General features: G+C 35.1%; 1 protein-coding gene across 1 annotated transcript; it reads left to right on the forward strand.

Annotated features, from left to right (window-relative positions):
• Positions 1-162: 162 nt before the first annotated feature.
• On the forward strand, positions 163-16,059 carry LOC100376027 (uncharacterized). Its single transcript, XM_002737957.4, has 7 exons — positions 163-314; positions 2,662-2,818; positions 4,289-4,374; positions 10,856-10,956; positions 14,333-14,496; positions 15,091-15,165; positions 15,893-16,059. Exons 1-7 carry the CDS (start codon positions 262-264, stop codon positions 15,944-15,946), a joined length of 690 nt encoding a protein of 229 aa, XP_002738003.1. The 5' UTR covers positions 163-261; the 3' UTR covers positions 15,947-16,059.
• The last annotated feature ends 2,170 nt before the right edge of the window (positions 16,060-18,229 follow it).

Here is an 18,229-nt window from a genome sequence, read left to right on the forward strand (position 1 = left end):
TGTTGCATGTCGTATATTTGTTGACTGACAGATGTAACTCAATGTTATTAACATAATTTTAAAGACACATTCAGTCGAATTATTCGTAAAGTGTGACGAATACTTGTCTGATAGTGATATTTGCAAAGCTCATTACCACACAGCTGACCGTATGACCTGAACTTGAGGTCAGATATTGAGCTGTGTTCGTTCGTTGACGGCTGATATATTCTAACTGTTAATCATAAATTAACGAGATAGATTTACAAGTAGAATCCCGAAATGTTCAAAAACCGTGTCATCCTTGCTTATACTGACGTTGCTGCTGCAGGAAGGTATATCACTTATAATATTTCTTGTTTCGATTATGGTGTTACTTTGAGCTTGAACAACTTCTTTTAAGTTTAACAAATCAGAGCTGTTTATTGAGTGTGAGTCGGCTCGGCAATTACACCAAATGTAAACTAGACCAGGAGCCAAGAGGGCTAAGAATCATAGCGAAGTGAAATTGAGTATTGAACGAGTTATGAATAGAAAAAAAAAAAACCTAAAAAAATTGTGAAAATGACTTGGCAATGTTTAGTTTAGTTTTAGAGTTCAGTGATCGAATACTATTTATGTGAATATATCCCTGGATTCACGTCACTTTAGGATTGGGTTATATCATTCGTTCAGTCATTGATTTACTACTCACCCAAACACAGTCGACCAAATGTAAATATCACCCCCTCTCACAACTTGCCGAGGGCCCTATAATCCGTAACTCTTATTCTAACCATGCCCTCAGTGCCCCCCCCCCAATTTCAATTGTATATGTTCCTCTTCAGGATATGTATAGTTATTTGGAGGGTATATACATTTACATCGAGGGGCTGGAGTGTGAGGGTTAGGGCCCAGGTTAAGGATTGGCGGGGAGTGGGGGCTTGAGAAAGTGTTTCCTTTATTAAAATTACATCTCCGCTAGAAGCGCATATAAACCAAAATTTATTGTATACTGAATAATTAAAATATGACTTGTTTTGAACACAGTAATACCTTAGTACATGTAATTTATGTTAACGCATGCCCTACTAATAGAGCAAACAAGGTATATGCTGGATCATTAAAATATTTGCACTATGATCCGCCTATTATAGAAAAACATGCATTTCTAGTTGAAGCGGGAGGGTTGTCACCTGCGCACTCGCGGGAATTGAGTCTCAAGCGGCGATAACAACACACGCTAAAACGCAAAGGCTCGTGGGTAGACGCTTGTTTTCTAAACAATGACACGCTATGGCCACCTGACGCATGCGCAGGTGACGACTCCCCCGCTTTAAGCAAATGGGATATGCTAACATTTTGTCCGTCAGTCAGTCACAATAATAGACTTTTTTTAAAAATTGGAAACACATCATTGCCATATGGTCCAATAGTTTCACTAAAATTGTAAAATTTTACAGCAAAAAACGTTTTGTGATTTTTATGATTCCTTTGGTTTTGCATACAACAAACAGAATTTCAATACATTGTCATTTTAAATATTACACTGGTATATAATTATTATTTTAACCTTTTCACCACCAGTTCTCTTTTTAGCTCCGCTGTCGACTTTGTCGACCGGAGCTTATCATATGAGTGATTGTCCGTCGTTGTCCGTGTCAATGTTTTACTTTTTCGACTTCTTCTTGAAAACTACAAGCCTGAATGCTTTGATACTTGGTGTATATGTACCTTGGGTAGACCTCTCTCAGGTTTGTTCATTTCATGTTGATATCTTCAATTCTCTAATTTTGGTGAATATTTTTGTTATTTTTGGTAAAAAGTGATATTTTCGACTTCTTGTTAAAAACTGCAAGTGCAATTGCTTTGATATTACATTTATAGGTACTACATGTGGACCTCTCTCAAGTTTGTTCATTTTGTAATGATATCTTTAATTCTCTAATTTTGGTGAATATTTTTGTCATTTTTGGTAAAAAGTGATATTTTCGACTTCTTGTTAAAAACCGCAAGTCCGATTGCTTTGATATTACATATATAGGTACTACATATGGACCTCTCTCAGATTTGTTCATTTTGTGATGATATCTTCAATTCTCTAATTTTGGTGAATATTTTTGTAATTTTTGGTAAAAAGTGATATTTACGACTTCTTGTTAAAAAACAATAGTTCAATTGCTTTGATATTACATATATAGATACTACATGTAGACCTTTCTCAGATTTGTTCCTTTTGTGATAATATCTTCAATTCTCTAATTTTTGTGAATATTTTTGTCATTTTTGGTAAAAAGTGATATTTTCGACTTCTTGTTAAAAACTGTAAGTCCGATTGCTTTGATATTACATATATAGGTACTACATGTGGACCTCTCTCAGATTTGTTCATTTCGTGATGATATCTTTAATTCTCTAATTTCGGTGAATATTTTCGTCATTTTTGGTAGAAAGTGATATTTTCGACTTCTTGTTAAAAACTGTAAGTCTAATTGCTTTGATACTATACATATTGTTCATTTTCTAATGATGTCTTCAGTTTTTTAATTGAAATGTGCATTGCTAACAGCGGAGCTATCTCAGCCGATAGGCTGCTTGTTTCATTACGAAATCTACCTTTCTACTGTAAGTAACACTTTTCCCTGTGCCAAACTATTACAGACCCTTTTACCAGACCAATGCCAATTTCTTATATTTCTACAGCCGGGCAGTATTTGGCATAGATCATAAGATATCCTATAGTTCTTTAGACATTGCTGAGCTATCTGATAAACAACCATCCTGTGTAAGAGAACAACCTGCATCACCTGTGATGTGTGAATTTGACAAAATACAAATATTGAACTGTATCTATGAAGAGGTAAGAAACTCAATTATTAGATCATTTGCAGATTTCAATGTCACATGATATTTTTGTCTGAGTGAGTCATCAAATTCGCCATCTTTTTCATTCCATAGCCATATCTGCGAGTTTCTGTTTTATTTTTGTGACAGGGGTTTTCTCCATTGGAAGCACATCTCTCATAAAAGCGCAGATAAAGCAAAAAATAGCTTTTTGTTTTTATACGCAGGATCAATAAAATACTCATTTTGACCACAGATTCATTTCCATTTCCACTCATTTTCAAGTGCATGTGTTACTAAATAGAGACAATATGGTACCAGGGTAGTCACTAAAATATTCCTCAAAGACAGGGTAACAAAATATTCATGTATATGGTTAATATTACGCACTACACAGTTTTCAAAAACAAATTTTAAATAAATTTTGTGAAAAAACAAATGACACAAATTTCTCAGTTTAAGATGCAGTTATTTGTCAACAGATAGTTAAAGGGCTGTGGTCATCTCATAGCACGTTTTATGTAAACTAATATATTGAACATGGCTTATTGTGGCGACCACCATCCTTTAAAGATGGTGAGTAAAATAAATATATGTTTGTTTGCCTTGAGTTAATTGAAAAAGTCAGTGTAGAGACTGTTAGCTACTCGTGGCAAAGATGTGCAATCACCATGTTTGCTATTACACACAGGTTCATTTGCCTAAACAGGTGCCAAAATGGACACTGGTCACACTGGACAGGTGGCCTTGACAAAAAGGGGATGTACTGCACATGACTGCTTAAAGGTGGTCACTATAGGCAGGTGGTCTTTTATATAAAGGTCACTGTACATGACTGCTTAAAGGTGGTCACTATAGGCAGGTGCTCTTTATATAAAGTCACTGCACATGACTGCTTAAAGGTGGTCACTGTAGGCAGGTGGTCTTTATATAAAGGTCACTGTACATGACTGCTTAAAACTATTCACTATAGGCAGGTGGTCTATATATAAAGGTCACTGCACATGACTGCTTAAAGCTAGTCACTATAGGGAGGTGGTCTTTATATAAAGGTCACTGCACATGACTGCTTAAAGGTAGTCACTATAGGCAGGTGGTCTTTATATAAAGATCACTGCACATGACTGCTTAAAGGTAGTCACTATAGGCAGGTGGTCTTTATATAAAGGTCACTGCACATGACTGCTTAAAGCTAGTCACTATAGGCAGGTGGTCTTTATATAAAGGTCACTGCACATGACTGCTTAAAGGTAGTCACTATAGGGAGGTGGTCTTTATATAAAGGTCACTGCACATGACTGCTTAAAGCTAGTCACTATAGGCAGGTGGTCTTTATATAAAGGTCACTGCACATGACTGCTTAAAGCTAGTCACTATAGGCAGATGGTTTTTATATAAAGGTCACTGCACATGACTGCTTAAAGGTGGTCACTATAGGCAGGTGGTCTTTACTAACATAAGTGTTATTTTATATATTTATCTACAGTACTCTATAGTTGTGCTGAATACAGTACTTTGTGGTGAGGATTGCCATCATGTTGTCAATAGAATCATGGATGAATGTGCAAACAGGTAATCATTTAAAAACCTACTTGAAGAAGATTTAATACAGATAAAGAGTGGATCATTTTAAAACCTTTGCTGGGTAGGAGAAGTGCAAATATTTGTTTTCTTCTGTGGAAAATGTATTCCCTATGAGCCAGAGGAAAAAAATACTTTCTGATAACCCTACCTACCCATGTATTTGCTTAAACTTAAACTTTTATTTTATGCAAATGAGTAAATTTTCATGCAAGTTTTGTTTTTATGCAAATTTTACCCTTAAAATAATTTTTTTTCATTTACTTCTTTTGATGTAGTGGATGGCCATAACATGACTAAGAAAATTCACTATTATGACTACCTTGCAATTGGTGGCTGTTGTTTCTTATAATTGTAATAAAAAAAACATATTAAAAAAGAAGGATTTTGTTCAAAATTAGTATAAACATTAGACAATATGTAGTTTTGGAGCTATATTTCTGACATGTCCTGAACACTCATCTTCAAACTTTACATATACATCATGTCGTAAATGTGCATAGTTAATCATCTGGTTATATGACTAAAAATGGCTGAATTGTGGTTGTTTTAATGTTAACAGTTTCATCAAAATTAAGCATTTCTGCAAATCTGGGTCAGAATCTGGGTTATTCGTGTTCAAACTTGGTATGTACATTAAACTTTGTTTGTCATGTTGAACGCAAAATAGCTGTCTGGTGGCCATTTTGTTTCAGTGAATGCAGTTTTGGAGCCATATTTCTGACGTTCTCTGAGTGTCCATGTTCAAAGTCAATATATTTCTTAAATGTGTTTTTAATTGCGTCTCCAAAAGAAATGCAAATTACATTTGCAAGCTGGATCATTAAAATATTACTTGTTCAACCATAAACTCAGCTGCATGCACATCATTTACATAAGCTCAATGCATTATTGAAAGAGCAAATACAATATTACAAATTTTGGAGTTGAGAAATAAGCTTTGTGCTGTAATTCATTACCAAACAAAAAAATTCAATTGCAAACTGATGTATTTTAATTTTTTTCTGGGAAAAAACAACTTGAGTGGCCAATTTTGCATTTCAATTAATTAATATTGGATGTACATTTTTGCAATGTGAGTTGATTTCTATCATGACATGTTTTTGAATTCAATTATTGAAATACATGTTCTAACAAGTAACTTTTTAGCATGTTACCTATTATGTTTTGGAATGTCTATTGACAATGCCTTACAGATGAATGTATAATTAATAAAAATATATTCATAAGCCTAATTTATTATTTGCATAATTGATATTGATTTTTGCAATTTGCTGCTGTAAACTATGATTTCTAAATTTTAGTGGGACTTGAAGCGACACTGTAATCTGTGTAAAATAATGATTTTGCCGCTATGTTGTCTTGTCCACCAGTGACCACTGGGTAACTTTATTTCTCAAACTGAACGTAGATGTCAGTATTACATAATGGTATTACATGCTAAATACATAGCTTCCATGTAACATACATCACATGCCCCTTTTCACTTGATACTTATTATTGTGAATAATGAGTTTATACACAGTTTTGAATGGTATACATGTGCTAACAATACTTAGAATCAGTCCTTGGACTGCATACACTAGATCACATACAGGACAGTATTTTAATTTGTTACATAACTTGAACATCAAAGAAAGCAAACTCACTGAGAACTATTTTAAATAACATTATCTTTAAAACCTTGGGTTGCAAAATTTACCTATCAAATGAACTTGGTTACACTTTGACTTAAGGAATTCATGTGGTCCTTTGTCATATAAAAGTGATGGTTTGTTTTATATTACAGTGCAAGAACTGTTCAACTAGTCAATACATAATACAAATTAACTCATAACAGTTAACAATCATTTGCAAAAAGAAAACATTACAAAACAGTTTAACTGGGTTTTCCCTTTTGACACTCTACCACTACCAGTAGTAATGTCTTGTCGAACCTTAACATGTTCATATTTTGTTTTAGTTGGAATGTTTCCAACATTTGTGCTACTTGATAATTTATGTTGAACCATTTTGTCATTTAAGTCTGAAATTGGTTTATTGATTGTTTCAGGCGGGTCTCCATCATCAAGCAATTCTGCTAGTGGTGGGACTTCACATGTTGGGTACATGTGTCTGCGATCTCTTTTGTACAATTTTCCTGATGTAGTTTCAACAAGCACACTTCTAGGCTGTGGCAGTGTTTCCCTTACCACACCATATTCCCATTTATTCCGAGGGTTTCGAAATCTTACAGACTGTCCTGAAATCGGTTGGCGAATGTTATGGCTTGCTGTGCGGTCATAGTATTTCTGCTTGCACTGCCTGGCCTTTAATTTATTCAGCATAGGGGGTACAATGTGAGGTTTGATCAGGTTTTCAGCAGTTGGAAGTTTTGATTTGAGAATTCTGCTTTTTAACAACTGACTTGGGGCAAAACTATCTGTTCCATCTAAGGGGGTGTTCCGGTATTCTAACAATGACATGTACGGATCTTGGCCAGCTTTAAATGCTTTTTTCATTAACCGCTTCACAGTTTTTACAGCGTTTTCTACTTGGCCATTTGATTGAGAATAACCAGGACTAATTTTGATATGATGGAACTCCCATTGGTGAGCAAAATCTTTATACTCCTGGTTGTCATAGCAGGGACCATTGTCACTGATTACTGTATCCGGAATTCCCTCTCTGGCAAACACAGATTTAGTTGCTGATATCACTGCATGGGCAGTTTTGTTTGGAATTCTGATTACCTCCGGAAATTTAGAATAGTAATCTATTAAGATTAGGTAATTTTCTGTTCCTATTTCAAACAGGTCGGTGCCGATTTTAGACCATGGGTGGTCTGGTATTTCATGCGGAATCATTGGTTCGCATGGCCTTTTACTGCGAAATTCCATGCATGTAGAACATTTAGAGACTATTTCTTCAATTTCGCTATTCATACCTGGCCAAAACATAATTGATCGAGCCCTTTGTTTAGACTTTACTATTCCTTGGTGACTTATGTGTAGTTTTTTAATGATTTCAGGGCGCATACTTGTAGGAATTATCACTTGATTGTTGCGAAACAACAGCCCATTAGAATAAGTGATTTCATCGCGAAATGTATGAAAAGGTTTAGCTTCATCCGGAATGCGTGTCCTACAATTTTACCACCCTGAAAGGACAAGGTTAATGACCTTTATCAAGGTGGGGGTCATTCACGGTTTCCTCCCGTAACATAGCTAGTTTCTGGTCAGAAATGGGCATTTGATTTATGATACTTAGAACGTCGTTGTCATCATTGACTTGTGGAGGAGCATCCATTAATGGGGCTCGACTAAGCATATCAGGTACAAACATGTCTTTCCCTGGTTTGTATATGACATCTAAGTCGTATCTAAGGAGAGTCATGCGCATGCGTTGTAAACGAGGGCTAAGTTTGTGCAGCGGTTTTTTGAATATTCCAACCAGTGGTTTATGATCCGTCTCCACTATAGTTTTAGCTCCAAATATATAGTCATGAAAGCGACTGCAACCAAAAAGTATAGCACTCATTTCCTTTTCTATGGGTGCATAATTTGTTTCAGCATTATTGAGCCTCCGTGATGCATACGCGACTGGTTGTGAATCTTGGCTAATCATATAGCTCCCAACCCTTTGTTACTTGCATCAGTTGAAACCGTGACAGGTTTTTTAGCGTCATAATATTTAAGTACGGGAGCTTGAGTGGCTACAGTAATTAATTTGTTAAAGGCTACGTCATGCCTATCTTCCCAGGTCCACTCTATGCCTTTACCAAGTAGCTCACGTAGCGGTGCTGTGAGTGCAGACAGGTTTGGCATAAATTTAGAAAGGTATACCATGATACCCAGAAACGTTTGGAGATCTGATTTGTTTTGAGGTTTAGGCATTTCTGTAAGAGCTCTAATTCTACCTGGACTAGGTTTCAGTCCATTACTTGTTAGCAGGTGACCTGAAAACTCAACTTCCTCTACACCTATCTCGCATTTTGGACCATTGAACTTTAACCCAGATCTTTGTACCCTTCTCAGAAATTGGGCAAGACATTTGTCATGTTGTACATTACTATCTCCATACAACAACATGTCGTCTACTATAACTTCAAACCCTTCAAGACTGTCGAATTCCTCAACCATTGCTCTCTGCCAAATTTCCCCTGCTGAACTAATTCCAAATGGCATCCTTTTGAATTTGTATCTCCCCCAGGGTGTGTTAAATGTAGTCAATTTAGAACTCTTTTCACTCAACCTGAGTTGCCAATATCCTGAGGTCGCATCAAATTTTGAGAATACCTTAGCGTTTGGCATTCTTGTTACTATGTCTTCCAGCACGGTAGTTGGATAGTGCTGACGACAAATCGCTTTATTTAATTCTCGCGGATCAAGACACACACGAACTTGGCCATTTTTTTTATGACCGTGGTAATCTGACTAACCCATTCAGTAGGTTCAGTGACTGGTTCAATTACATCCAGTTTAACCATTCGTTCCAACTCAGTTTTAACCTTATACTGTATTTTGTGGGGTATCTGGCGTGGTGGCAGCTGCACTGGGGGAACAGTGGAGTCAACCTGAATATCATATTCACGGTTTTGCAAACACCCTAACCCTTCAAACAGATCCTTGTTGTGTCCAAGTAATACTCGTGCCTCCTTGCTTGCTTTTTGACCTACTAGGGGACTTGATTTAGTGTTAGATTGAGGCATATTTATATTATTATTTGTCATACTATCAGATGAAGTAACATTCTCTTTCTGAACAGCAATGCTTGATTGTATTGTAAACACCCTTTTCAAAAGACCAATACTTTCACATGTATCTCTGCCAAGAATTGGTACAGTGGTATCTTTGACAACTTGAAATGTAATAGGAATAGGTTGGCTACTTATAACTTTGCCATTTGTATCAGATCTATTCACCTTCACTTCTAACTTTACCTGCCCAACAGGCTTGATAATATGATTGCTATAGGACCTCAAAGTGATAGTAGTGGGCCGTATTTTCTTAGCATGGTTTGGTAATGATATATATATCGACTCTGGGATAATATCAACCTGTGACCCACTATCTAATTTAAAATCTATACATGTACCTAAAATGTCACAACTTTGTGACCAGTCTTTTGCTTGTTGTCCAGCTTCAGTTTCTAAAGTTCGTACACTTGTTATGTCATCTATGGTGAATGGAAGTGAATCTTCATCACTGGTATCCTCACATGTAGCGATGGCTTTCACTGACTGTGGTCTGTTTAAATACTTGTTTCTAGAGCTTCGAGAACTTTTTGTTGACTGTTGTGTTCGTTGAGTACCCAAGTTGTAACGCCCATTGCTACGACATTTACTGGCAAAATGGTTGGGTTTACCACATTTCCGACAAGTTTTGCCCTGTGCGGGACACTTATCCACTTCATGTTCATATGGACAGTTGCGACACTGATTTTTATCAGATCTTAATTTATTTCCAGGCTTATAATTTGACCTCCAACGAGACTGACTTCTTTCTGACGTTTTCATTTCATGCACGTCCATTGAGCTGGTGGTATCATTTAGTGAAAGAGATTTCATCTGATCAACGGATATTTCTGCTATTTTGCATGCGTTGATTGCTTTTTGCAAGGTCAAGTCGTCAGTTCTAAGCAATCTTTCTCTCACCTTCTCATTTCTGATTCCACAAACGATACGATCTCTTAAAAATTCGCTCGCCAAATCCGGGGGAAGGCTACAGTCTTTTAACAATGTGCGCAATGCGGTCAAATAGTCCGTGAACGTTTCGTTTATCTTTTGATGTCTTGTGTTAAATAAGTAACGAGTTACTGTGATATTCTTCTTTGGTTCGCAATAACCAGCGAATTTGTTTATGACTGGCTCGATTTTCTTCTTATCATCGGCGTCAGTAAACTGAAATGTTTCAAATACCTGTTGCGCTGCGATCCCGGCAACATGGAGGAATGTGGCGACTTTTTTATTCAGTTCTGCTGCTAGAGAGAACAATTCCCAGCTCCGTCGGAACTCCTTCCAGTTCTGTGCGACGTTGCCATCCAGGCTAAGGGACACTGGGGGTTTCAATTGTATGTTCGAGAGTGCCATTTTATCCGTCAACTTCTGACACCATGTAAAATAATGATTTTGCCGCCATGTTGTCTTGTCCACCAGTGACCACTGGGTAACTTTATTTCTCAAACTGAACGTAGATGTCAGTATTACATAATGGTATTACATGCTAAATACATAGCTTCCATGTAACATACATCACAATCTGAACTGCATGTGTAAAAATCAGTGTTTTTAAACACATTGTAATACATCACTATAGAAACCATATCAAACACAACATGGTGATACTTCAAAGCTTGAAGGTGATTTTATTAGTCATCAAAAAAGGTGTCCGAAACCTCCACCTGTACATCTGTTATCATAACATCATTTCCTCATTTTTTTATAACTAACTCTTTAAATATGTCCATTTTGTTTGTTTTGTTTGAATCCTAGTAATGTAGAGCAAGTTGTACTAACTGCCGCCATCAGATCTGATCCCAACAGACCACAGCAACTGGAAGGGGTATATGAAAACTGTATTCACATAAAACCAGGTAATTCCATTTCAGTTTAATGTGACAAGGAAATAACACGTACTATCCTGTTTGATCTATCAGAAGCGCATCTACAATGGAAGCACATCTAGACACAAAATTGCATTTACATGTATTGTATTCTGGATTATAAAAATATGACTTATTTTGACTATAGACATACCTCTGTCAATTATATAAGTGTGTTTTTCCATTTTAGATTAATCTTTTCATTAGCCGACTTTCTCATCCAAATTTGTCTGCACTTTTTTTCTTATATTCTTGAATATTTCTGGGAATGACAAAATTTGAGTCAATTTTCACTTTTTACTCCAAACATTTGGCCATTTTTTCCCCAATTGTCTGAAAAAAAGTGTTGACTATAAATGAGACTATTTTGTAAATTTGTGATCAAAAGAGGGAACTGGTGGTGAAAAGGTTAAATACATGTACTGTAAGTATTATGTCAAAACATTTTATACAACAGCTGGCATTCATATGGTGCTTAGTATTTGTCATAAAGTACCATGAAGAAATTTGTTTTAGTAAATAAACAATGTTATTTAATTTGCATGCATCCTATTTCACACGAGACCCAGGGCATGACATGTTTTAACTGATATGACATGTATTAAAGATGTAGTAGAGGCTCACACTAATTATTGCTGGGAAAGGATTTACCAGCTTTATTATTAACATAGGCCAAAAAAAACTACATCTTTAATTGAGTCATACAACTGTGTCTTTCAGTCTTAAAGTTGAAAGGTTGTTATACATTATAGTTTAACACATCGTCTATTGATTCTGTTTTTCACATTCATTTTTAGAGGAGGCTTTATGCAGTGATGTGCTAATTACTTAAAACCATGCTATTGTCCCATGCATTCTTTTGTGCTAATAATAACAATTTCATGGAACACAAGCTTAAAGAAGAATTGCAATTTTGGACACTTTTTAAAACCCAGATTTGTTAAATAATTCAGGACAACAAAAATTATCCAATCATCCACAATATACCGGTATATTTTTTCAGCCTATGTCACCAGGCTAGATTTTGAGATATTGCATAATATCTCTGCCATGGAAACCTGTGGTAAAAGCATTATAATAGTGTCAAAAATGCTGACTTTCCACTAAAATACAATGATTATTTTCTCAAAAATTAGGCTGGTGACCCCAAACTTAATAGTCAATAACCTTATATTGCCGGGAGTACAATTTATTATAAATTCTTGGTGTTCACATTTATGAGTAGGGGTCTAACCTTAACTAGACTGTGTTCACAATGACTCAAGTAAAAATAGTATTCAGATTTCACAACAAGGCATGTGATCATCTTGGTACCCACAAATTATGTAATATCTGTTCTTTTTTAAAAATAAAAATTTGTTTCCATGGCTGTAATTTAAACCGTTACTAATAGCAACGTTTTTGAATGGCAGACTGATACATTGGAGTGAGGAATCAGCTGTGAAACATTTCCCATACTACTGAATTAGACTCGTGAACAACCAACTGAGCCATATCAAATCTAAAATTATTCACCATTTATTTTTTGCATTTGAGTTTTAAACTTGTGATGAAAGTTTTCATTTTAAAAGGGATTCGTTTGTACTGTTTAAAATACTGTTTCAATTTTACAATGTGTGCTAAGTCCCATCTATAGTTCAAACACAGGCTCGAGTACAAGTATAATGCCAATTTGAAAAAAACAATGTTTTATTCTTGAGGATTTAGTAGTTTATTGCAAACATGAAATCTATAATAATTATATTATTTTGATTTGCGCGTTTTCACAAACCCACTCAGCAATTTGAATTGAAAAATTATATTTGAAAGAGTACTTTGCTTTTCATATTTGAAAGGGGCGTGTTTCCTCTTAGAATCAGTTAATTGACATGCTGTTCTCCCCAAATTGAGGCAGGTGACCATCATTTATAATGGCTTACAGCTTATAATAGAATAATCTCTTAAGTAAACTACTCCGTAGTAAAATGCAAAAACTCTCAATATATTTGTGAAACTGTATTAAACATATTTGGGGTAGAACGTTGCACAAAAGTAAAAATATTGTTGAATATTTTTTTTATTTTTATATACTTAATTTTTCATGTTAATACATGGATGAAGCAATGGATTAAAAATATGGGGTCACTGTACTTTTAGTTCAAATAAAATCAATTAATAAAATACAGTGCAAATAATATGTTTGTCTGTAAGAGCATTTTACAGTGGTTTTCTATGGCAAGAATATATCTGAATATCACAAAATTTTGCTTATGACATACAAGGTCTAGAAGAAAGTGATAATATTTTCAGTGGGTTTTTAATAAATGTGAAGTATGTTTTATTCCGGTCTGTGGAAACCATTGCTAAAATGGCATTTACCATTTCACTGAAAAAAAATACATTGATCGAGAACTGAAATGATTAATTGTAGACAGATTTTAATGGAAATAAAATACAATGTATTATTATACATCTGTCACCGTAACGCCATAAGTTACAGCGTGTCGTAACTTTGCGGTATTTTACGGGGTATTTTCAAATATGGAATGATTACGCGCGTAAGCGTCCTGTAATAATAAAAACAAACATGGCTGCCACCAGGGTTTGACTGGACTTCACACAAAGAAGTTCGCTGATTCTGTTCTAAATTGTTTGGATTCTGCATTCCCATGATGTATCCTTAGTAGGAAAAGATGTATAATAATAAGGTTATTACGAAGATACCTCAAAGTACCAATGCACTCAGACAGTATGCTGTCGCATCGACCTCCGCTGCGCGTCGGTCGATACTGCTGCTGTACTGTCTTCGTGCATAATTTGAGGTATCTTCGTAATAACCTTATATTATGCGCACAAAAACTATGCAGACGTGTAAAAAATTCATAAATTGCATTCTACTTTTAGTTTTACAAAAGTGGATGACACCGATGATGAAGGTATATTATTGTATTTAACCTTTTCACCTCCAGTGACCTCTTTTCTTTACAAATTCACAAAATAATAGTTTATAGTTTGTACTTTCCTTCAGAAGATTGGGACAAAAATAGCCGAAATATTTTTAGTAAAAACTCAAATTTTATGTTAACTGAAATATAAGAAAAAGGGTCAGAAAAATTGGGGTGAGAAAGTCTGGTGGTGAAAAGGTTGAAAATTTATTGAATGTGTTGGAGCGATACTGAACAGATTCTAGTACAACATGGAGGATTTGTGCGGTATTTTGATACTAATTTGAATATTTTTTAAAATCTGTAATAGAAGCTGCAGTTTCTTTTATAGAAATTACACAAAAAGGATGGGTGCTACTTCTGTTAGGGATGCGGCTTTCGATACAGATTTTACAGTAAAATTATCCCACTGCGAGACTAACTTTGTGTTAATTTCTTTTCAGAAACCAAAAATCCACCATTACCACAAGACGCCAGAATATCCGATTCAGTATTGAATATTTTGCTGCAATTTTTAATAATTGAGAAAATTCCAACAAGGTGTCTGCTGGTAGCTGGTCATAAAGCTACAAGAGGAAAAGCCAATAAACAAGATGGTTCATTACAGGTATATACAAGTTATTTAAAGCGTGGTGGTCGTCGCATGTTTGAATTTCATGTAAATAAACACTGTATTTTACACGCGTTGTATACATCGCTATGAGTCCCATATCGAACAGGACGCAGCACGACGACTGCCGCCCTTTGAGTTTTTGATTTTGCCAAAATATATGTGTGAATTACTGTATTTTACTCTGTTACAAGCAGATCTGTAGTACTGGTAGTAAACTTCATGGGATTTATGACAAATCAGTGAAAAAAATCACAAGATGGGTTGAACATTTAACATTTTAATCATCATCGCATATGTTATCCACATTCAATGTTTTGAAAAAACATTCATACTGTATTTTCATGATGACCAGCACTAGCATAATTCATTTGTCAGAACGGTTTCTATGGATTTTTCAATAATTTGCTTCACTTCTTAATCAAATTTGTTGAAAAAATTTTGAAAAAAATTAATCTAGATTTATTATGGAACAAAAACAAGAGTTTACGTTGGTGCTCAAAATGCTGTTAGTGATCACGAAATGTTTAAAATCAGGTATGTTGCCGATATACATGTAACTGACATTACCAGTATTGTCATCATTTTCAGAGTATACAGAGTATACAAGATGCATTAAGTTCTGTAACAGGGTTAAAGTTCAACTTGGAAGAGAGCCAATCAATTGTAAGTAACACCAGTCTGGAAAGAAATAACAACTTTAGGCAGTTTAACCAAATTCAAATTTTGCACTACTGAGCATGTTACTGCACATATATGCAATGCATTGTGGGAGATAATCACCCATTGTATATCATGGAAAACTAGAATCAACCCTGGAAAATTACTAAATTATATGTCAATTTTTTTTAAATGATTTGGGAATGTTAGATTTCATATCAATAATAATATATTACTTTTTTATCCCATGTCACCTAAAAAATTTTGAGATATGAATAAATAATCTCAATTTTGACCAATTTCCATGATATTTTGGACTTGTGTGTCTCAAAAAATCATCCGGTAATATTTCCACCGAGGGCGCTATTACTAGAACAAGTTTGGTATTGCCACTGAGGGTGCTATAACTAGGACAAGTTTGGTGCCTATCAGTCGTAGGTATTCTAAAGTAGAAGTTTTGCTCAAAACCATAATTTAGATTGACATGTGAATTATTTTACTAATTTGTCATTCAAACCAGTCAGAAATATTTTTTTTTTTCTCAAATGACAATCTAGGAGAAAATTTATACTAATAAAATTATTTCTGCTAGAAAATTGTCAATTTCCAACATTTTTTTTAAAATTAAAGCTGCTCTTAGTGTTGCAATACATTTATATAGTGTCACCTTAGCTTTTTCATAATGGATAATTAGCACCTTAACTTATTGATAATAATTCATTTTCACATTCAGGTTTATAAAGGAACTAATGAAACTGAAGATGAGACAACAATGATATACATGTAGTCCGTGTAGTTTATTGAATATGTCCAAGATTGATGGGATCTCTCAAAATACAGTAGATTTCTATGAAGACATAATTGCTCATCCATTCTGTTGAATTACTCAGAATGCTGTGTAATTTGAATATATCTGGAGAGTGTGATGAGGGACATGTGTATGTCGATTTGTTTCTCTTTTCATTGACATTTGACCAATTGGTGACCAAATTTGGTGCAAAGACATAATGGACTTCATGTTCACTTCCGTTATCTGGGGGATTTTGTTAAAAGTTACCTGATTGGTAGGCATATTCATTGAAATCAACTGTTTCTTAGGTGTGCCTGTTCAAGTTTTGTTAAAACGTGAGGCCTTTCAAGGTGTGCACAACTTGAAATTATCATATATATAACTACGATAAAAAACATGCAGAAGTGTAATTTAAAAAAAATTGCCTGTATTGACATGAAACCACAACCTGAACTTTTGTCAATAAAACTGAGTCAACATGTGTGGCTTGTCAGCCACAAAATTGTCTGTATTCTTTTTTTTCTTTATATAAATCTATGATTTAACTTAAAATGTGAAAAAGATACTGTAAATCATATCTGTTTAGCTAATTTAACTACTGTATTGTCGCTGAAATATTGATTCTGTGAATATAAAATTAGGCAAATTTCCCTTATACCCTATATTTTGCATTACGTATTAAAACAACATGGCTGAAAATGATTTTGGTGTTGTGTTGTTTTGTACAGTCATGAATCTGAAACAATGCACTGGTGTTATGATTTAGGTATCTCGAATAAACAGGATACACAGCAGCTAAAATACACTTCAAGGGCAAAGGTTGTTGCGCAGCGAATGTGCGACATTTGTTTTGATAAACATTAATTTTCCCACAATCCAATGCGCTCTGCTGGAAATCCAGAGTACAAGTCTTGATCTGGACGCGACATGCAATAATTACCGCTGACGACTCTTTAGATACCTTCCAATCACCATGGAAATTACATAGTTAAATCTTACTAATGTCTCAGTTTGTACTCGTTGGTCTGCGCAACAGTCAAAATCGCCATCTTTATTCATACGAGTCGCATATCTCATGCATGTGTGATGCAGCAACCACTGCCCTTTAAGTTTAAAATCTTTTGATTGTTCAACTGTTGTGATATGTGTAACAATTATCAAACTAAACCTAGAAGGAACATGTCGGTGACTCTATAGCAGTATTTCTTTACTCTGCCAAATAGATATAAGGGTGCGTACCTCTTCGTAAAGCCAGAAGTTACAATCGATGTTGTCTCCACTATAATTAAAATGAGGGTACTTGAAAATAATGTATATTCTCACAATGAGATTGCCGAGATTAGCTAAATTAAAAATCTGTTGATTTATTGATCGAGTCAAATTTGTCTGTGTAGAGGGGGTTGATTTGGCCGTGTTTGATAGCGAGTCAATTCAAGTCAATTGGAACTCAATTCCCCACGTGCGCAGGTGATGACCCCTCTGCTTTAATAGCTCATCAGAACATTGACCACGAGTGAATCAATTGCACAAGCTAGAAATCAACTTCCCATTCTCGCATTAAAACTGATGGCGCTTTAACTCAAAACTAGTCACAATATGAACTTTAAACAAACATACTTTACACAAAGCCATAGTAATTAGTGATTTAATCAAAAGGTTGTATTTTAGACATTGGTAATACAGCATACAATCCCAGATTGTATCTCAATCAGTGTCTGCATGGGGTGTGCATCCATTCAGAATTGGCATGGATTCTGATTGGCTGTGGACATACTGATGAATGTTCATGTGCAGAATGCAGTTTACACAGAATCGTCCAAAGTGATATCCGAATGAACAAACCTTGGCTGGTTGATTTATCCACCTTCTACTAAGTCGTACTATTTAAAATTAACAATGAAATTAGAGATGGTTAATAAAATGAGACTGCATTAATAGTATGTGATAAATCTGCATTGAAAGCGATGAAGGAAATTCATGGAGTTTTCTATCTATTATTAGCCCTAAACATTGCCTTGTCAGACCTAGCCAGTGTTGAGATTATTCAATCTTGTACATTCCATGGTAATGCAGAAAACATTCCCACGAGGTACAGTCAGCTGGCGCACAAGTGGTAATAAAATAAATGGGATACTTACTACAAATGTATATGGGGGCCGCCATCTTGAATATGGCATGAAACTAAATAAAGCTTATTTTATTATCACTTTTGAGCCAGCTGACTGACTATGTACTTTCCAGATTAGAAAAACAGATCATGAAATCCACAAAAGACAATAA

This window comes from Saccoglossus kowalevskii, chromosome 15 (assembly GCF_978046115.1).
Source record: "Saccoglossus kowalevskii chromosome 15, keSacKowa6.1, whole genome shotgun sequence".
NCBI classification, from domain to species: domain Eukaryota; kingdom Metazoa; phylum Hemichordata; class Enteropneusta; family Harrimaniidae; genus Saccoglossus; species Saccoglossus kowalevskii.